At 43.0% G+C, this 21,767-nt stretch overlaps 1 protein-coding gene across 18 annotated transcripts; it reads left to right on the top strand.

Moving 5' to 3' along the window:
* The first annotated feature begins 496 nt into the window (after nucleotides 1-496).
* Nucleotides 497-21,578, top strand: LOC108160488. Of its 18 annotated transcripts, XM_017294511.2 has the most exons (28): nucleotides 500-1,154; nucleotides 3,248-3,404; nucleotides 3,479-3,645; nucleotides 4,101-4,136; nucleotides 6,889-7,071; nucleotides 7,202-7,345; nucleotides 7,420-7,553; nucleotides 7,624-7,804; nucleotides 7,891-8,205; nucleotides 8,619-8,933; nucleotides 9,010-9,654; nucleotides 9,730-9,912; nucleotides 9,976-10,113; nucleotides 10,183-10,365; nucleotides 15,931-16,062; nucleotides 16,283-16,606; nucleotides 16,668-16,856; nucleotides 16,927-17,064; nucleotides 17,546-17,761; nucleotides 18,537-18,719; nucleotides 18,773-18,904; nucleotides 19,117-19,281; nucleotides 19,701-19,857; nucleotides 19,915-20,081; nucleotides 20,141-20,297; nucleotides 20,353-20,519; nucleotides 20,591-20,773; nucleotides 20,834-21,573. In XM_017294511.2, the coding sequence occupies exons 1-28, from the start codon at nucleotides 947-949 to the stop codon at nucleotides 21,019-21,021; spliced, it is 5,487 nt and encodes a 1,828-aa protein (XP_017150000.1). In that variant the 5' UTR covers nucleotides 500-946; the 3' UTR covers nucleotides 21,022-21,573. The 18 variants fall into 18 exon arrangements, with proteins under 18 accessions (XP_017150011.1, XP_017150000.1, XP_017150001.1 ...); XM_017294512.2 differs by lacking the exon at nucleotides 4,101-4,136; XM_017294514.2 differs by lacking the exon at nucleotides 17,546-17,761.
* The last annotated feature ends 189 nt before the right edge of the window (nucleotides 21,579-21,767 follow it).

Here is a 21,767-nt window from a genome sequence, read left to right as displayed (position 1 = left end):
AGCAGACCGCTCATATCGATAGTTTCTAACGGCAATTGAAAATCAGCAATTTAAACTACTGGCTGCCACATTTTATCTAAATGCTAAGTGCGCTGCTATTTCCTTCACTTCATATATGGACATATGATTCAATTCTTCTATTACTCAAATGGTCCTGGCTGTGCGCATAATTAGTCGTATTTGTTTTCATTCCACACTTCGCAAGACCACCGAGCACAGCACATCTATATTTATATATTTATATATAAGAGCCGAAATGCATAAACAAAGAAATGCAGTTCAAAAGGGAATTGTCGGAAAAACTCTCGCCTCTCTGAAAATTTTCACCACATTTCTCACACGATCATGCAGCGGCCAATTTGTCGCTCCCTCGCTCATTCCAAAAGCTATTTTGCGGGGAGGCGGAGGAAAAAGCTGCACCAGGCCGAAACAGAAGATCCCTAAAGCTTTGGCAAGGCCTCTTGAATGGTACCGAATTTTCACCAAAACACTTTCAGTTGCGAGCGGACCTCTGCACGGAGTGGAACAAAATCTGAAAACCAATAGAGTACAGTCCGCGGAAAACGTTCATTTAATAGAAGAGCAAGAAAAATATATATGTATATAATCTATTTTTTCTCATATATACCCTATATATATTCTGCCTGTGTATATATGAACATAATATATATGCATCAGTGTACCAAAAATTGTTATACATAAAATAAATTGCGAAAGAAAGAAATACCATTATCAACTAAAAATAGTGCCTTAATGCTCAAAGGAATATAAATTTTAATAACGAAAAAACCAAACGACGTGAGCGAATCTTATAATTTAATAGAACCAATAAAAGGAGGAGAGAACAAAATCGACACACGCCCGCATGTTCGAGTTAAAGGTTTAGAATCGTAACGAAGAAGAGCCGAACCGAAGATTGAGAACCGTACCTGAAGGAAATCGAAAGATGACTTTCACCCGATTAAAGACTCTGACATTGCTCGTGTGTGCTCTGCTGGCACTGAGTTTTCCCGGATATGTGAATTGCGCTAACAACAAGAAAGGATCGCAGCCAGCCGCAGCGCCGCTTGAGCCAGAGGCCGTCATCGAGGAGGTCAATGCCAAGCAGTTGGAGAAGCTCTTGGCCGACAAGGATTACGTTGCCGTTTTCTGGTGTAAGTGCGATCTCTGCCTCCCAGTCTTTCCATACGGATCAGATATACACCGTACATATCTATGCTATGCTTAATCTATGTATATGTATATGTATGAGTGTGCTTGTGCGTGTGCGTGTGCGTGACCGTGCGAGTGTGTGGGTGTGCCATGTGAAACAAGTAACGGTCCGGTCCGGGCATCAAGCTTTTAATACGAGGCGACCCCACTCGAAATAGTAATAGAACAGCCATATTATATAAATTTTCGCTAGTAAAATTCAAAGCATTCACATACAAGTGAAAATATGTGAAAAATTCGTTGTACGAAATTTCTGAGATTTTCATTCGGCTAATTTTTTATTTTTATTTTTTGTTCCCCCCTCCGATGTTCCTAGTTGAAGTCTGCGGTGCCTTCTTCCCCCTTTTCTATCTGATTCTCGTTGGTCCGCTATCTCAACGTTCTGTTTATGAGTAGAGAAATAGCTTTTGGCTGTGAGAAATTGCCGTCGTCTTTGCCGTCGTCGTTTTTGCGTTCGCTTCAGCTTTTCCTTTTTTTTATACATACATATATATGTATGTATATATGTATGCATATTTGTCCCCCGTGCGTTTGCTACTTTTCCTGATGCTATAGCTTTTCGCATTTGGCGCAAACTTTTGGCACGAAAACTGCCGTGAAAAACCGCGCAAAACTCTTATTTCCTTCCAGTTGGCAGGTTTTATGTCCTTTTTCAGTATTCCCCCAAGAACTAGATGAACGTGCACTTGTTCGACTCAGGTTCGATCTATTTTGGGGGCTAGAAATTACCTTTCTGTTTGCTTTCTCTGGATATAGCCAATTGAGCAATTTGTCCGGCAGTCAAACCAATAGACAATAAAAAATTTAATAAACAAATTGCCAATGTGTGGAATACAAAACTTATAATTACTTTAAATTTAGACTCTGCCTCCGGGCGTTATTCTTCAATGTCAAAGTTAATAAACAAAATGTGTAATACCTCTTGCTATAGATAGCTAATTATACACATGTATACATATGCCTCGCAGATCGCTTATATATTTCGGTAGCATTGGCGGCAATTCCAAAAATAATTGTTGACAATGAAAATATTTCAAATCCAAAAGCCCCCAACGCCAGTGTCCCAATGCCTTGGGCAAACAAACGCAAACGATCATGGAACATCTACGCCAATGGCAGCTCATTAAATGCTGTCGGTTCGGCGGTAATCAAATCGGAGAACGGTGCAAATTCGAAACGAATTCTAGAGATCCGCTATTTGTGTTTATTGTTTGTTCAGATAAACGCTATTAATGTTATTGCAATCCGTTGTGAAAGCACTCGGAACAGACCCCAACCCGATTCCCATCCGATTCGAGCAGACTTCCTGCAACGCTTACAAATCGAATCGATTAATTCTTCAGCGTATACGTAATATTTGCATCTGCTCCGTATATTTGGGTGCCCATTTAGGCGCCGTAAGTTTGTGCTTTTCGATTACTTTTCAAGCGGCGAGGGATCGCCTCCAATGGATACCCATATAGCGCGTGTACATCCAAATATTAGAACATTGTTTATTCAGTACGAGTTCCGTGCAGATTGTGTAATGCGATTTTTTCGGCCTGGTCTGGCGTGCAACCACCCGAAGCACTTAAAGAGACATTGGCCAACATTGGGCTCTGTCTTTGTGCGCTTCACTAATAGCGGCCGCTGCACCACAATTTTATGAATTAATTTTGCAATTTTAGCATATTTGTCGGCAGTTGTTGCCCGAATTAATAGCAACGAATTGCTCTGGCTCTGCTGTCATTTCATTTCATTCATTCAGACTGCTTCTGCCTCTGCCACTGCCACTGTCGCTACCTCCGCCCTGTACTGATGATGGTGATGATGATGCATCCTCCATCTAATATAGGCATGAATAATCTCTGGGGCATTTGGTTCTGTTTCTGCTTCTGCTTCTGGTCGTGGTCGTCGTCGTGGTTCTGCTTCTGCTTTTGCTTCTGGCGTCACACGCGACAGTTGCTGCCTGTCAATTGATGTTGGTATCTCTATCTGATCTTGTCTGGCAGCCAGGTTATTCATATTCAAATATTCCCTTATTGGATGCTTTCAGATGCGCGCAGCTGTGTGACCTGTGATAAGGTTTTAGCGGAACTCGAAAAAATCGACGATGACACCGACTCCTTCGGTGTGGACTTTGTGAAAATCAACGACAAACGACTAGCAAAACAATATGGCATCAAGAACTTCCCCGCCCTCACCTACTTCAGGTAGGTACCACCACCCCCATCCCGACCCATTGGGTGCTGCAGAGATCTAACCCAAAGAAAAAAAACCCCCACAGGGAGAAGGAGCCCATCATCTATGATGGCGATCTCATGGACGAGGAGGGAGTTCTCGACTTTTTAACCTCGCTGGAGGCCATGGATCTGCCCGACCGCATCGAGGAGGTCAATGCCAAGATATTGCAGAAGATCATCGAGGACACCGACTTCGTGGCCGTCCTATTCTGTAAGTCTGCCTGACCTTGATCCACATATATGCAAACATATAAACATGAATACTTCTATATATCTATATTTCTGACCATATCTATTGGTGGAATTTTGACTTGATGATGTTCTATTTTCAAAGCAGTTGCAGTTTTTAGCGTACACAAACAGTTTAGCTCTCTTGTGACTAAAAAGCATACAACTTAGGTATAGACCGCATACATATCTACCTATACTGTATATTCTGTATGTCTACTACTTACGCATATGTCTCTATCTCTATCTGTATATCTCTCTCTCCATATTTACGTATGTAACTTGTGACTAACCCTAGAAAAACGGCGGCAAACTTAACTTAACTTCTATATCTCTCCATATGAATATCCATATATTCCGGCGGTGTTTCTCTCCCTGTCTGAGCAAAATTACATACGCGAAATTGATCTAAATATATATTTTATCGAACGACTGCAGGTCCAGATCATGAAACATGCCCGCCCCGGGTTATGGGTAAGTTATTCGCGCATCCTCAACGATCCCCAGATCGTCTGTTCCTCCTCTTCCGCCAACTCTACCTCTACCTTGAAACTTTGTTTCCTCTAATTAATTCATTTACAAATTTTTCAAATTTCCCCCTCCATCATAATTGACCCCGACTCGAGTAATCCACAAAATGCACTAGAAAAGATACTGCATAAATGCCCGTGAACCCATGATATGTAAATATGTATAGTACTCGTGTATGTTTATGTATATGTCTATCTCTATCCTAACTACTTTATGCATATAACCAACATAGCTTGTCGATGTCGATGTGTGTCGATGCTTGCTAACATTTGGACCATTTGGAGTGCCAAAGGATGCTGGGGATGAGTAGTTTTCTCCAACAAATCCTTGAAGAAACCCATAGCTTACCACCGCTTCAGATTGGGGGACTAAGTGTTAGTAGTTTCAGCTAGTAGAACGGATTTTGTACATTTTCACGTTCGCTATCTCCCAAGGCAGACACGAATATTACGTATACGTATAATAATAAACATTACAACAACAGAAGCGCTGCAAATGAATGTCTGGGCTCGGCGCCAGATTATGTTTGCGTTCCCATCACCCCCCTTACGCCCTTCTCCCACCCAATCGAAGCCCAAGTCCACGCGGACAAGACGGACAAGACGTCGGTAGATTTGACGAAGAATCAAACGGGAACAAAATAATTGAAAAAATGATTTTCAATTGAAATCAAATCAAATAATGTGCTCGCCGTAAATTCTGGGAGATAAACGTGGGCTGTTTCATACGAGTATACATATCCGTATATATGTATGTACATATATATGTATAAATGCAAGGATCTTCTGATTGTGATGGCCTTGTCAAAATTTTTGGAACAAAAGAAGGAAATCTTTGTATAGAAAAACATAAATTTATTGGCGTATTTAAGGCCCGCAGAGTCTTGGCATACACATATGTACGTACATACATATGTGTTTGCATAGACCCACTCACACAAGCGTGGTTATATCTTGGCCAACAACAAAGTATAGAGAATTTATTTATTTATTTCTTTTTTGTTGTGTTCCCTCTCTGTCCGACACAGCCACCTACAATTTTTGCGTTAAAAATAGAAAACTCAAGCAGTTGGTCGGCCAAGAAAATGGTTTTTTTTTCTTTCTTTTTTTTTGCTCTCGGCTGCTGCTGTTATTTTTGCTTGATTCTGAAACAACTAACTATAGAGTGGGTCTTTACACACAAATATACACACATACATATATTTATGTATATGCTTGGATGTATCTGGTAGTATCCGCTACACTATCTATAGGTATTTTTATCAAACGCAGACGGCGTACAGGGATTTTTCGCTTTATTTTTTTTTTTGTATCGCATACTCGTTGATGCGAACAACATGTAGGTGAGACGAGAACACGAAATTGTGGCCCATTGTTGTGCCGCCCCCCGTGGCACCAACTGCCCCCGACTCTGCAATGCAGTGTGCCGGGGCACACGGGCGGGGGCTGCAGACAGACAGCAGTTTTAATTGCTTTTGCATACAGCAATACATCAACATGCCCCACACGAGCGCGAGCCGGCGTGGCATGATTATGGGCAGCAGATCTTTAGTTGTCGCAGCCAAATGCAGTGGCACATAATATATATATGTGCACAGATATATCGGTACATAGTGTGCATACGCGAGTCTCCTCCCGACTGACTTGCACTATTTTTAGTTAAGTGCAACATTTGCCCATCTCTGCGAAGGCAGAAGAGCAGCGGAGCACCAGCAAGAAAGCAGATAGAACCGAAAACAAAACTGTCAGAGCCACAGTCGGAGTCCCATAAACATGTACAATTTTTGAGATTTTTCAAACACTTTGCAGTAAATTATGAGACATTTGCGCTGCCCAATGTGTGTGCATTGGCCTTGTCATCATGGCGACACCCACTCGAACGTACCCAAACGACAGTGGACTTTTTGTGGTTTCTTCTCTGATTGCAGAGACTGCATTCTTGGCAATCAATTTTTCCAGAATTGAAGCCAGAAGAGTAGATGGAGAATGTGGCAGACAGTCAGCCAGGCAGCCATTAGAAGACCATTAGATTCGCAAGTTCACGGGAAAATCAACAGAAAGAAATATTACGTATACGCAGCATGGGGGTGGCAAAGCGAAAGCTCGCTAAAGGCGCAGAGAGAACAGATTGATGAATGTAGAAACCGAAACAGAAACGTTAACAAGATGTGGGGAAACGGGCAGAACAGACGGCACAAAAGAGAGAGCTTTTAGAGAATTTCTTTTGATTTTATTTTCCCTCCTCTGAGGTGATTTCCGTTACCAAGACAAGCATCTTGCAACAGGTTGCACACAGACAGAGAAGGGGAGGGGGGCTGTGTAAACAAAATGTGTAAATAAACGAATCGTGTGGGCAGGTGATTGGGTAACATATCCGCACGATCCAAATGGCTTCCACTAGCACCCATAGCTCTCTTGCATGTGATACCTCTCTACCGTAACCGTAAGGTAAGTTGTAAAACTTACAGCCGCATAATCAGCGAATGTTTCCAACCACTCGAAACTCGAAAGCCAGAGATCCATGCGAATGCACTTGCACCCCAGTCCCAGTTGTTCGTTGTTCTCCCACACCCTGTCCGAGACTCTAAGCCCGTAGCCAGCCGATCCTAATGATCTCTTGTTTGACAAATTTTATGCCAACCAACATTCCAACCAACCAACCGAACAATCGACCAAACAACCAACAACCGACGTAGATAAGCAGCAGTGCCGCAAGTGCGCCAAGGCCCTGCAGGAGCTGGAGAATATCGACGACGAAGCTGACCAGCTGGGCATCGGATTTGTGAAAATACACGACGAGGCCTTGGCCGATGAATACAACTTGGGCGGTCTGCCTGCACTGGTCTACTACCGCCACCAGACTCCGATCATTTACGAAGGTACCACGTAGTCCTAGACCTCCATACCTCACACACACCCACACATTTATCTTGAACACAAACATAAACCTATGCACGTATCGATATTCGTTGTGTCGTTAACATCGAAACTGTGTCTGGCCGCCTGCAGGTGAACTCCAGCGTGAGGAGGATGTCTTGGAGTGGTTGGTGCAGAATAAGTCGACGGGCGACGAGGACGACGTGATAGAAGACGTCACATCCAAGACGCTGTCGACGCTGATCAGCAACATTGATAACTTGGTGGTGCTGTTCTGTATGTAGATCACATTGATTATTTTCCCATCCATCGAGCATGGCATGGATAACCGAGTGCTATCAATCCTCCAGATGATCACGGCAATGACGACTCGATGACCGTGTTGGAAGAGCTAGAACAGATTGACGACGACTGCGACAAGCATGGCATTCAGTTTGTGAAAATCGACGATGCCAAGGCGGCAGCCGATTACGGAATCGATTCGGTACGAAGCAAAACTGCAGTTGATATCGGTGCAAATGTGTTTCATAAAAAAAAACCTCTTCGATCGTCAGATTCCGGCAATTGTTTACTTTGAAAAAGAAATTCCAAACGTTTACGACGGCGATCTCATGGATGAGGAACAAATACTGAAGTGGCTGTTGAGCCAGTTGGAACGCGATGAGATCGAGGATGTCACCGACGAAATGCTCGACACAATGATCAAAGAAGGACGCGTCATTGCGGTGCTGTTCTGTAAATATTCACACAATTATCCATATAGAGCCTAAGCGGCGCTACCTCCACCCCACCACACATTTTGCTCACACGCTGTTTTCCAGACGACAACAACGACAAGAAGTCCCAGAAGGTGCTCGAAGAGCTCGAGAACATTGACGACGAGTGCGATGCCCTGGGCATTACCTTCGTGAAGATCGACAATCCCGAGGAGGCCGTTGAATATGGCATCAATAAAGTTCCTAAGCTGATATACTTTGAAAAAGGCATTCCAACTATTTACGAAGGCAACCTGGAGGACGAGGAGAAGCTCCTCAAGTGGCTTACAGACCAAACAAGTTCCGATCAAATCGAGGACATTACCGACGAAATGTTGGACTTGATCATTGAGAAAATGCCCCATGTTGCTGTGCTCTTCTGTAAGTGATTTCAGGCCCATCTCCTGCCCTATCCACAACCTTGTGCCGGGATACCTGCCGGGATTCCTGGGCACGCCCGTCTCTGTAGATATTGTATATCCGACAGACTTTGTGTTGTATCTCTGGGATGTGTCTGATGTAGTTGTAACAATCGGCCGACTGCTCGATGTGCTTCCAAGTAATCATTTTCAAAAGCGCGCTTCAAAAACTAATCAACTTAATCTAAGCCCCAGAAATGGTATATGTATTTGTTGCCATAGAACCCTAAAGAAATTTACGAGTAGTTTGTAGTTTTTCAAGTTGCAAGTTGAGCTAGGCTCCAGTTAGTTTCACCTTATAGATTATTCCTTCGATAGCTAACAAAACTATATCCAATAGCACTCGATTAACCCTTTCTGTAATCATCTTCGCAGACGACAAAGACCAAAAAAAATCACAGAAAATCCTCGCAGAATTGGAAAACATCGACGATGAGTGCGATCAGAATGATATTGCCTTTGTCAAGATCGATGATGACAAGGAGGCCAAAGAATGGGGTATCGATGAGATACCCTCGATTGTACTCTTTGAGCGCGGCATTCCACACATCTACGAGGGTGATCTGATGAAAGAGGATGAGCTTCTTGGCTGGTTGGTCCACCAGAAGCGCTATTCCGAGATTCCGGAAGTCACCGATGAAATGAAGGACAAACTGGTCGAGAATACCGAGCATCTGGCGGTTATCTTCTGTAAGTTATCCACAAATCATTCATCCCTATCCCTATCCTTATCGATAATAAATCTCTTTTCTTTCTCTTTCTACAGATGACAAGGACGATAAGCAGGACATGCGCATTCTCAACGAGCTGGAGAACATTGACGATGAGCTAGAGAAAGAGGGAATTGTCATTGTGCGCATCGATAATGCCGCCGAAGCCAAGGAATACGGTCTCGACCATTTGCCCGCCCTCATCTACTTCGAGAACAAAATCCCAGCCCTCTACGAAGGCGATCTGATGAATGAGGATGAGGTACTGGAGTGGCTGCTGGTCCAGAAGAAGACCGCCACCATTGAGGAGGTCACCGATGAGATCCTCGTCAACCTGATCAACGAGCACGAATATGTCGTTGTCTTTTTCACGGGTCCCTGCGAGCCGGGCGAGACCTGCGACCACACCCTGAACGCCTTGGAGACCATAGACGATGAGTTGGACGAGGCTGGAATCATTTTCGTTACCACTGAGGATACCGGTGTCGCCAAGAAATACAATGTCAAGACTTATCCACGTTTGGTATTCTTCAGAAACCGTGATCCGCTGCACTTCACCGGAGATCTTGATGATGAGGACGAAGTGTTGGCCTGGATCACCGACGATGAGACCCTCGAGATTCCCGGCAAGATCGAGGAGGTCAATGTGAAAATGCTGGATAAGATTTTGGCTGAAAACGACCACGTCGTCGTGTTCTTCTGTAAGAATTACTTAGCATCAAATCCTTCTAAGAAACTGTTGGACTAACAAGTTATCGTTTTCCCTTTTCCCACAGATGTCGAAGGAGATAAGAAGGCTCAGAAGATCCTCAACGAATTGGAGAACATCGATGACGAGTGCGAGGAAAAAGACATCGACTTTGTCAAGACATCCGACGACGATATTGATAAGGAATACGATTTGCCCGGTCTGCCGGCACTTGCATTTTATAGACATAAGTTTAGAACAATTTACACCGGTAAATTAACCAAATGATTCTCCCAAACAATTATTTTAACGATCTATCGATCTATTTGTTCAGGTGATCTGATGAAGGAAGAGGAAATTCTGGAATGGGTTATCGATTTGCATGAGTCTACTGCTGATGTCATTGAGTCTGTCGATCGTAAGACCCTGCAGGTCCTGATCAACGATGTTGAGCATCTGGCTGTGTTCTTCTGTAAGACACTAAATTGAATGGAGTTTTGCCAAGGAATATTCAACTATTGGGTATTTTATTCTTCCCCAGATGATGATGAGTGCGAATCGTGCTCGGATATCTTGGATGAGCTTGAGAATATCGACGACGACACCGATAAGCATGGCATTCAGTTTGTCAAATCGAACGATGTTAAGCTGGCCCATGAGATTGGCATTTTCGCATTCCCAGCTTTGGTCTACTACGAGACTGGAGTCCCGATCATGTATGATGGTAAATAGACACCTTGCAATATATATATAACTCTGTAACAACTAAAGGATTTTGCATCTGACTTTTACTCAATTTTAGGTAATCTCAAAAATGAAAATCGAGTGCTGCAGTGGTTAATCAATCAAAAGAGTAAGCATTCTTGTTCCAAATGTGTTCTCTGCTTTCTAACTCACGCTCATAAGCCAAACATTCAGTACCGAATCAATTGAACTACATAGGTCCATGAGTCCCAAAAAACTAGCATACTTAAAAGATGGACATACCCAAAGATCATCTTCCCGTTTATTGCCATGTCAAAGTGCAAAACGTAATGAAACTTTTCGATATAGGCAACGATGAAGACGATGGAAGTGATGAAAAGATTGTTAAATTGAGCTATCCCAAAGAGAGCGATGAGGATAAGCGGGAGAGATTGAGGCGTCTCCAGCTAGCGATTCGAAAGCAGAGATTGCGAAAGACCAAACGACAAAATGACGATGACGAAAATGGTGACGATGACGAAGACGACGACGATGATGACGATGACGACGATGACGATGATAATAAGAGAAAAGGTACTGATGGGGATGACGAAAACGATGAAGATGATAAAGAAAACGGTGATGACGATGAGGATGATGATGAAAATGGGGATGACGAAAATGTTGATGAAGATGAAGAGGATGAAAATGGGGATGACGGTGATGATGAAAATGGTGATGAAGATGAAGAGGATGAGGATGACGATAATAATGATGAAAATGGGGATGAGGATGAGGAAGATAACGATGACGACGAAGAAGAGGATGATGATGAGGATAATGATGACGATAACGACGATGATGAAGATAAGGATGATAAAGATAATGACGACGAAGACGCCGATGACGATAATGATGAAGCCAACGATAATGATGAAGAGGATAATGATGAGGATAATGATGAGGACAATGATGAAGAGAATGAAAATGACGATGATGACGACAATAATAATGAGGATGATGATGACGATGACGAAGATGGGAACAAAGACAATGAAGATGACGATGACGAAGACGAAGAAGAAGACGATAAGGACAATGACGATAAAGACAATGACGATGACGAAGACGAAGAAGAAGATGTGAAAAGTAAGCCAAAATATAGGCACACGGCAAAGGGCCGAACGATACATCGGCTTGCTGATCTATGCTCGGGTCGGCTTATAGATGAAATAGGTAATACCTGAATGTGAGTTGCCACTGAAGCACTAACCGAAGTTGTTCCATGTTGAATTCGCCACCTCTGGTCCTCCCCCACTCCCCACTCCCTATACCCACACACAGACACACGCAGAAACTCTTCTAGATACTTTCGACTACAGCTAATTTCATTGTCTATCTACAGACTTGGGTGAAAGGAATTCAAAAAGTAATGCATTCAGCCCAGGTAACCAGTCCCCTATACCCCATACACTCCCGTCTAGCGCATAGTAGCTTCTGTGCTAAAGCCATCTCACGTGAGGGAAACACAGTCATGCCAATAAATACTCGAGCCCCGTCAATGTTTGCCCTCTGAATGTTAAACCCTAACCGAAGCTTCAACCTCACTCAGTTCTTAAGTCTAAAAGTCTTTGGTACATCAACAAAAATTGAAGAATAATTGAAAAAAAAAAATAAAACAAATTCAATATCATAGCTGACACAATGTTTGAAATTATTTAAACAATGGAACTTACTATCGCCTTTTTGTATTTTGGAAAAGTCAATTTGTTCGTTAAACGAGACGAAAAATGTGTTAATAACTATTCTGTTTGGTTTATTTATTTTCTCTTAATACTTTAAGTAATCGTTCTGTTTGTTTAATTATAATGATTAATCTCGAACCCGCTTTGACCTACAAAAATGTCTATATGAAACAAAAACAACCAAAAATCAATCAATCAAGTGAAAAATACAGTGGATGCTCCTAAAATATATGTATGTACATATGTGCATAAATAAGTCGAAAATGTACAGCCCCGAGAAAAAAACTCGATATAGAAAATGAAAATATGAATTAGAACCGATATCTGAATATCTAAATATCTGAATATCTGAATATCTGAATATCTGAAAATCCGATACCTGTACAGTCAGCATCAAAAGCATTTTGTCAGTTATTAGTTGTGATATCTATTGTATAATCTAAATAATACGAAAACCGAAAATTAAGTTTAAACAATTCAAATTCAAATTCAATTCTGTTCCATTCATCAAGCACGCTTCTTATACTCTAGAACAAGGAAACTTTCAATTTTCAACTTTCAACTTTCAAGCTTGAATTGTGAATTTTCAAGTTTCAAAACAATGAAAATCGAATCGAAATCGTACTAACTGCTCTCTTTCTCTGTCTCTCTCTCTCTCACTCACTCTCTGTCTGTGTGGTATTTCCGGAGGTGTTTGGAGAAAAGAAACAATTTTGAAAGCAAGTTAACGACGACTTTTATTCTTATTTCCGCCTACTCTGATGCACTCTTGTTTTAACGTTCTGTTTTTTGATGATGATTTATCGCAATGAACCTTCTGTTGTTAGTGAACCAAAAAATAATTTAAAAATAAATTTTACAAAAATAAAGCAACAACAAAAATCTCTTAAAACTAAACAATCTGACAAAATGTTTTTGTTTGTTTGCCCACACAGATGACGAATGTTTCTATGTTGGATTGGGTCACGACGGCCATTCAGCTAAGCGCGGCAACAATTTCGTGCCCAACGATTACAAACCATTCCAATGCTGTCCAACCAAATTGGAGAAGTCAACGAAAGTTCCTAAAATGACGGCCCAGCGGATCGGACACAGCGACGGCGATCAGGGCAAGCGGGCGGGCGGCGTCGGCGGCGGCAACTTCCAGTTCGCCGCATCGGCGGCCACCAAGCCAGCAGCCAGGAGGCCAGAGCCTGCTAGCAAGCCAGTGCCTTCCAAGAAGCAGCCCAAGCGCACCCAGGACAATGATGACGAGGATGACGATGACGACGACGACGACGACGACGATGATGACAAGCCCCTGGTCAAGGTGTCCTATGCCAACAAGCGGGCGGGAGGCGGCAGCAACAAGCCGCAGGCTGGCAAGAAGCCCGTCGCCAAGGTCCAGCAGAACGACAACGACGACGAGTCCCAGGAGGTGGAGAAGCCGTCCAAGCAGAAGTCGTCAAAGAAGTCCAGCAAGCTGAATGTTAAAACCGGTACGTAGTCCACGGACTATCGGACTATCCCTCGTAGTCATTGTAGACTGTACTAGTGCCATCCACACCCGCCACCCCCGCCACAACCGCCAAGACACAGACCATTCTAGAGCCCTCTGGCTGCACCACTCTCATTGTCCTGTACCAATCTCATTCGAGTAGTAGTTGTTGTTGTTGTGCCCATACATAGACACGTACAGACACGCACAATTTGGTCGTTACTTTATATGTTTATTTCTCTTCTCTTTTCTCTCTCTTTTGTGTCTTGCAGGCGTTAATTTTTTCCAAAATCGACTAAAAAATTTGTATGACCTCATTTTTCAGGATATCTCTCTGTGGGAGTAAGGCAGTTTAACTGAGTGTAAAGCCAGTTGCTAAATCAGTTGAATAGTGGTTGTATGATTGAATGATATGCCATACCCAATACTCAGTAGCACGTATTCGCACTGTTCTCCACCGATACCAAAAAAACACTACCGAAACCAAACCAAAACCAAAACAAAACCATCAAACCCAAGCCTGTACAGCCGTCAAAAGAACCTTCAATGACAGGTTTCTGTATAAATGCTATATGCACCAATGTGTGACTGCCGACTGACGACAGTAACTGAATAACCTGTGAATACGCATGGCTGTGTGTATATAAACATAATGCTACTATAATATCATCCTCGGTGTCCGAGCAGATCCGATCATTGTCCGCACATTGTCCTTCTGAGCCGCAGACACAACTCGTTGTTCCACGTTGAGAAGATCTTTCGAAAGCAGAATCACACGCAACTCAAAACAAACAAACAACTAATGAACAAACACACACAAAAACCGTACACATAACTAACATAAACTATGTTTTTGATATTTTCGCTACAACTATCTTCGGAGTGGGCCCGCCCCCAGTTCTGTAGCTCTAAGCTGAACTAAACCCCAACATTTGTTGCATTTTGTCGATGTTCAAACTAAAAGCAATTAGTGCAACAAAAAACTATCAAACTTCTGAGAACTTTCACTTGTTACTATTTAGCCAGACAGCTTTGTTATTAACAAACCAATCAGCAATTGTCAATAACAAGAGCGCGTACACTTTTTGATACTACTACTTTTTGTCACAATATACAATTTACATACATACATACATATTTATGTAGCTAGTCTAATTTAAAGAAGCCAAAAGATGAACAAATCAAAGCCAAACCAAATCAAACGAAGCGAAGCGAAATGAAACAAAACAAACAAAACGGAACAAAAGAAATATTTTTTGAAGCAATTTACAATTTGCAATGGCAAAACCTGTTAACTATTTTAACTAAAACATGTACAGATGAGAGCCTCACACGTTATTCTATATACACAACACAACACACAACACACATATATACATATCTGATAAAAGAGCCATTTACGACATATACACATTTTGTAGTTAGATATTTATGTACGAGACACAATAGCCAGATACGAGCAGACCGTATACTTAATTTTACTGTAACCTTTGAGCTGTTACAAAGTCAAAGACTTCTCGCTGAACAATGGCCTTGCCTCGCATGCAATGTAGCCAGCCATTTTGTTTCGTTTGTTTCCTTCTGAGAGCGATGCGATAACATACCGCTCGCTGTTATATTTGTTATCGGTATTGGCGAAATACCGAATATTATATCTTTATATCACTTATGTTAGCTAAACTCTATCACTCTGTCACTAAATCCTACATGTGTAAACCGCTATTTTTTACGTTGAACAGCAGCCTTAAAGTCAAGATCAAGCAAATGTATTTTTGTCAAACGGGTTTTCAATGCCTGAAAATTGAAAATCGAAAATCGAAAATTGTAAGAACCGCAAGCACATTTTTGTAAAACTAAGCTCCACAAATCAATTGTAAAAATTCACAATAAAAAGCCATCGAAATCAAATGAATTTAGGTTCTCTTATTTAAGCAAATCCAAATCAAAATCCAATTCCACACAATTTTTGGTTGTTTTTGTCAAAGCAAAAGAACAAAAAGAATTATCTGTGATTTAAATACTTTCAAACAGTCCGAAAGGGAATTTAAAATTATTTTAAAACGTGGGAAGGGAATACGTATGTATATGAACAATGAAAATGTATATTTGTTACCAATTTCTTTTCCATATAAAAAGACACCATGCTTGCCATAAATTATGGACTAGTGGGTGGTGGGGGTCAAGCTGGCAAGCTCGATCGGTGGGGCTAAGAAGGACAAAGAAACCATTAATTTTGTATATATAGAATTCAAGATAAACTCATGATTGATTGACAAACTGCAGCCAACAGGTATGTGCCATGAATTGGCTGATGATATATCTACAAGTGTCTGCTTGAACAAATACCAATTACATCCATTGCTTCTCCATGTTGTACAAACAGGCAATCTGGAGAGCAACCAAGAGGTCTTCAACTGGATTCTCGAGCAGAAGGCCGACCAAAGCATAGAGCTTATTAATCGTGATCAACTCCTCGAATATATAGGCACCAAAGACTTTTTAGCGGTTGTATTTTGTAAGTATACTTTCCAGCCAAAGGCTATAAGGTAAAGGCTAAGGCTAAGTCTAAGGAATCTATATGTAGGAAGCATATACTATCTAAGCGCGCCCACTAAAAACTGTAACTGCCCAAAAACAACACAAGCAAAATCAAGCTACCAATAAGATAAACACTTAAACCATTCTGAACAGTTCCGTACTGGGCGATACACTATTAATCTGAATGGTGATTGCAGACAAAGAAGACGATCCCGACTCGCCTCGCGTGCTGCGGCACATCGAACTAATCGACGACGAGGCCGCCGAGTATGGCATTTATGTAGTGAAAATGCACGACAAGCTGATGGCCAAGAAGTACGGATTCAGGAACCCCCCCGGTCTGACCTACTTCCGCAAGGGCAAGTACATCAACTACGACGGCGACATCGACGACGAGGAGGAGGTTCTCGACTGGCTGACCAGTCCGGCCAACATGGAGATGACCGATCACATCGAGCAGGTCAACCGCAAGATGTTTGAGAAGATTCGCAAGAACTCGGACTACGTGGCCGTGATCTTCTGTAAGTACTGATCATGCCGGAGAGCAGGAGCTATAGAGCTTTATCCGTGACTGAACTTTAGATAGCGACGAATGCAAGCAGTGTCCCCGCGTGCTCGTCGAGGTGGAGCACATTGACGATGAAGCGGACAAGGCGGGCATTGACTTTGTGAAGATCGACGACAAGCAAATGGCCAAGGAGTTCGGAGTCTTTGCCCTGCCGGCCATCGTCTTTTTCAAGCCCACATCGAAGGAGCCAGTCATATACGCCGGTAGGTTAATCGCTAAAGCAGTCCGTGAGGATCATTTAAATGATCTGTCTGTCTTCTCTGCACTTCATAGGGGATCTTTATGAAGAAGAGCAAATCCTCACTTGGTTGATCACGCAAAAGGATCCAAGTGGAGATGTGATTGAAGATCTCGAAGGCGAACGACTCGTTCATTTGATCGAAGAGTCGGGCTCCATAGCTGTCTACTTCTGTAAGTTTTCATCCACGGCACCAAAGTCTCTCCCAGATATGGCGACTATTCTTATACCATGAAGCGTAAGGTACTCAATGCTGCATTCGGTTTGGTGATGATCAATTCTCACAAAGTACAATGTCAAATTCGAAATTCATTTTAAATATTGTCTAGATGCACATCTTCAATGTTTATGTCGATCGTCAACAGAAATAACTAATATTTTGTCACATTTCGTGAAGTGTGTGTAGTGCGTACTTTGAGGGATTGAAAATCACGCTTTTGCGCAAAAAGTTTGCAGCGAGCTCTGTGTAATTGTAGTTAACATTTTAGTCTTCAACCTAGTTTAAGCCACTTATCGCGCTCTGTGTATCTAACCAATCAAGACTTTATTTATATTTCTATTTACGAATATGATCTCTCTGAAAAATCAAACCAAAACCACACAAAAATTGCTCAAAACCAACCAACAACCAACCAAATACCGAAATGAATTTAGGGAACAAAACAAAATGCGACATTTGCACCTCGAAAGCGGCCCGCAAGGCCCGACTGAAAAAGGAACGCGAACAGCATCAGCAGGAGGGTGGAGCTGCCAGTGCTGCTGCCGCCTTCGGCGGCGAAACAGATGCTGGCGAGGCGGCTGCTGGTGGGGCAGATGGGTCGGCAGCGGCGGCTGCATCAACGGATTCATCAGCTGGCAAGCATGAAGATGGTAGCGCACCTTTCTGTATAGATCGTGCAACTGGAATGAGTCCAAGAATGTTTAACCACATAACCACCACCACCACCACCCAGAAACCTCCAGAAACCCACAGAAACCGCAACCCATCCGCACCACACCACACGCACCACCTCCTCCACTTTGTACTGCGAATGTAACTCTACCCAGAACCAAAGACAGTACAACAGTAAGATAAGTAACGCCCATACAATTTTTCGGAACGAAATTTTGAAAGTGGCTCCAGGGTCTCGTCTCTTAAACTGCTTTCGAAAAGCTATAAGAGAGCGCTCAAAAGCTAGCCGCTCTCTCGTATGCGACTTGAGAGAGCCGCCGTCTGAGACTTGGCTGTATGCATACTCGTATGCAGGCACACGTACTCTCATGCATTCGTGGCTTCAAAAACCCCGCTACATAGAACAATTGAAATGTATGGGCGTTACTTATCTTACTGTTTTTATTGCCTTTGCCAGAACTATATCTCTCTCTCTCTCGTCCCCTCTCTATCTGTCATACCCGAAACCCTATATCTTTCGTCTTTAGCTGTGCTGTTTCTCCGCTTTGTATTGTGTACTGTACTATATATACTCGTAAAACTCTCAAAGAAGACAAGTTCTCCCAACAACTTCTCACGCTCCCCGTCAACTTTTGCTGTGCCTTAGTTTATGTGTAGTGCTTGCCCATAGTATGTTGTCCTAGCCCCGACCTCGTGTGCAGTCCTTGTTGAGTAATGTAATGTGTTTATTTGAAATCCGACTGCGACATCCAGATGCCGATGGCTGCGAGCAGTGCACCAAGGTCCTGGAGGAGCTGGAGAACATCGACGACGACTGCGACAAGCACGGCATAACGTTTGTGAAGACCAGAGACTTCTCTGTGGCCGATGGCTACGGCGTCCACGAGTATCCGGCATTGGTCTACTTCGAGGGAGGCATACCCAATGTGTTTGAGGGTACTACCTATATAGATCAGTATCTGAACGATACTAAACGGTGTATTTCGTAGGTGAGCTCAGCGAGGAGGAGGAGGTGCTGCAGTGGCTGATCACACAGAAGACCGAGGATCGCATCGAGCTCATTACACGGCAAATGCTCGAGACCATGGTGGAGGAGACCCAATATCTGGCTGTGTACTTCTGTAAGTAGCACCACAACGAAACATATCGATTTGATCATATACATACATATCAACTGTTTTTCAAACACTGTCTCATATTCTCACACACTCTGAATTGTTATATTCCCCCCTGTCCTCAAAAAAAAAACATCGCACACAATCCACAAAACATATCCAAAAATATGTATCTATCCTTGACAAAAACCCGAAACCGAAACCACAACCGAAAACAGTGCCGCCAGAGCGCAAGGGGAAGCAACCCGCCTTCTGTCGCAGTTTCTGTTCACCCTCTAGTCTTAAAGAAAGCAACCTGACCACCACTACCACTACAAAACACTCATCCAGCCAATTCGTACAAAGCTACATATCACGTAAAAGAAAACGTATCCAAAAACAAGGTATTCCCGTATTCCATGTGTAAAAATACAAATCACGCGACTCGCAACTCGAAGTCGAACGCATGTTCGATTGAGCTCTAACCGTGCCTAACCATCAGCAGGAGCTCTGTTCCATGTTCTATCCAAGAACTGTACTATTTTTTACTATACTAAAACCAGGCTTCCAACGTATTACGACCAAACTAAATTTGTCTCTCTTTTGCACAATTGAATGTCCACTAGAAATGACTTACGATAAGACGTTGCCAATCTGTTGGAATTTGCTGGAATTTAGTTTGGACGCGAATACCTTATTTTTACGGCGTTTTCTTCGGCCTCTCCTCACACACCGCTAACCCTTCTTTCGCTTGTCACTAACCAGTTGGACGTTGCACACTCATCTTAAGCGGATGTCTAAATAAATGCTTTCTTTTCGGTAGACAAAATCAACTGCAACATCTGCGACCAGATATTGGAGGGGTTGGAGCTAATCGACGACGAATGCGATGTCTTCGGCATACACATGGTCAAGATCCAAGATCCGCAGTTGGCCAAACGCTATTCCATCAAAACCTTCCCCGCCTTGGTATATTTCCGGTGAGCAGGAGTCTTTAACTCTTGGCGTAAAGAAACCAACATTTTTTGTATTAAAAGCAATGGCAATCCTCTGCTGTTCGAGGGCGACCTCCAGAATGAGCAATCGGTCTTGGAGTGGCTGATTGATGACGACAATCGCGAGTTGGCCGACGAAATCGAGGAGGTCAACGAGCGCATGCTGGACCGCCTGATGGCCGAGTCCACCCTCTTGGTGGTTTTCTTTTGTAAGTTCATTCTGGAGTAATTCATTCTGGCCCGTATCTAAAGTCTTCTATCCTGTCAGATGATGATGATTGCGCTGAGTGCGAGGAAATATTGGAGGACCTGGAGGAGATCGATGGAGAGGCCGACATGTTTGGCATTGACTTTGTGAAGATAGCCAGCATAGAGGCAGCGAAGAAATACGAAATTGTCAATATACCTTCTCTGGTGTATTACCGGTAAGAAATCATAGGAACCACGACAGTAGATTGGCTTCAAATGCATCCATTGTAGGAAACAAGTACCCGTCCTGTATGACGGAGATATGCATCAACATGACAAGGTCATCACATGGCTTACCTCACAAGATGTGTTCGAAATCAAGAACGAAATAGAAGAAGTCAACCGAAAAATGCTGGACAAGCTGCTCGAAGAGAATGAATTCCTGTCGGTGTTCTTCTGTAAGTGCAAACAGACAGCTCTGCTCTCAATACATTCTCCCCTAACTTGCCCCAAAAACCCCTCCACTTAGATGAGCACAATCATCCGGACAGCATCGCCTCGCTGGAGAAGCTGGAGAATATCGACAGCGAGACGGATAATCTGGATATTACGTTTGTGAAAATGGCCGACTCGCGTTATGCCAAGAAATGGGGCGTCACAAAGCTGCCAGCAATGGTCTACTTCCGTCGCCGCTTCCCCAGCATATACAGAGGTGAGTCAGTGGTTCTAGGAGAGATCTGGGAACCCTCACTGAGAGCCTGCCATCTTTCAGGTGATCTACTATCCGAGGACGAGGTGCTGGAGTGGCTGCGCAAGAACCGCTTCCGCCAGCCTGAGCTGAACATCTTTATGTATGCCCTGATCGCCCTGGCGCTGGCCTTTGTCATCTACACGGCCTTCCTGCTGCAGTGCTTCAAGCCAGCACCGCCGCCACCCGTGCAGCACCCCAAGCAGTCTTGAGCGGTTTGGCTAAGAGAGCACTGGGGGACATCGGGAGCAAGTACTGAAACACGTTCTACGATCTGATATCAAGGAGGGGCTTCGGGACGAGAGCGAATCAAACCTGGAATGAACATCGAATATTACCACCACCACCACTACCACCACCACCACACTCTTACAATCACACACACACACGGATGTATATGTTTATTGATCTATCATCCGATCGTCTAAACTAGACGCCGATACAAACGACTGTGCCTGGGCCACGACTGGACTGGGACTGGGACTCTGCCACAAGTTGCCCCAAGTAAAGACGATGCTTTGGATACTTTCCAATATCTTTTGGGACAGTTTGCGAACAACTTTGATAAACTCTGATATACGTCGATATATCAACATATCCATCCACAATCATATGCATATCATCCGTCACATCATTTGTCTTCGAAATTCATTTGTGTACTTAAAGGAGAATCAAATAAAACAGAAAACACTCAAGTCATAGTAATTACTTTAAATTAAAATGCGATAATATTGTTGAATAAATGCCAATGATAATTTTTACAGTAAAACCATTATGGATTAATGTAATTAATAAAATATTGGATGATATTACATACACCCACCATCACTTTTAATAACCCCCACCTTACTCCCAGGAACATACTCGTATGTCCGCACTGAGCACTAAAAAAAAACCACAAGTGGTGTCATGTGGGCCTTTGGCAACAAAGAAAGAGCTGAAAATAATTTCTGAGGTT

The sequence above is a fragment of the Drosophila miranda genome, chromosome 3, assembly GCF_003369915.1.
Source record: "Drosophila miranda strain MSH22 chromosome 3, D.miranda_PacBio2.1, whole genome shotgun sequence".
NCBI classification, from domain to species: domain Eukaryota; kingdom Metazoa; phylum Arthropoda; class Insecta; order Diptera; family Drosophilidae; genus Drosophila; species Drosophila miranda.
This window is presented reverse-complemented; position numbering and strand designations above follow the sequence as displayed.

Bases quoted from the DNA above. Each gene is read 5' to 3' on its own strand.
- LOC108160488 (XM_017294511.2), top strand. From the start codon at position 947: ATGACTTTCACCCGATTAAAGACTCTGACATTGCTCGTGTGTGCTCTG. The intron at 4,137-6,888 runs GTAAGTTATTCG...CAACCGACGTAG, and splicing joins ATGCCCGCCCCGGGTTATGG to ATAAGCAGCAGTGCCGCAAG. The intron at 16,063-16,282 runs GTAAGTATACTT...TGGTGATTGCAG, and splicing joins CTTTTTAGCGGTTGTATTTT to ACAAAGAAGACGATCCCGAC.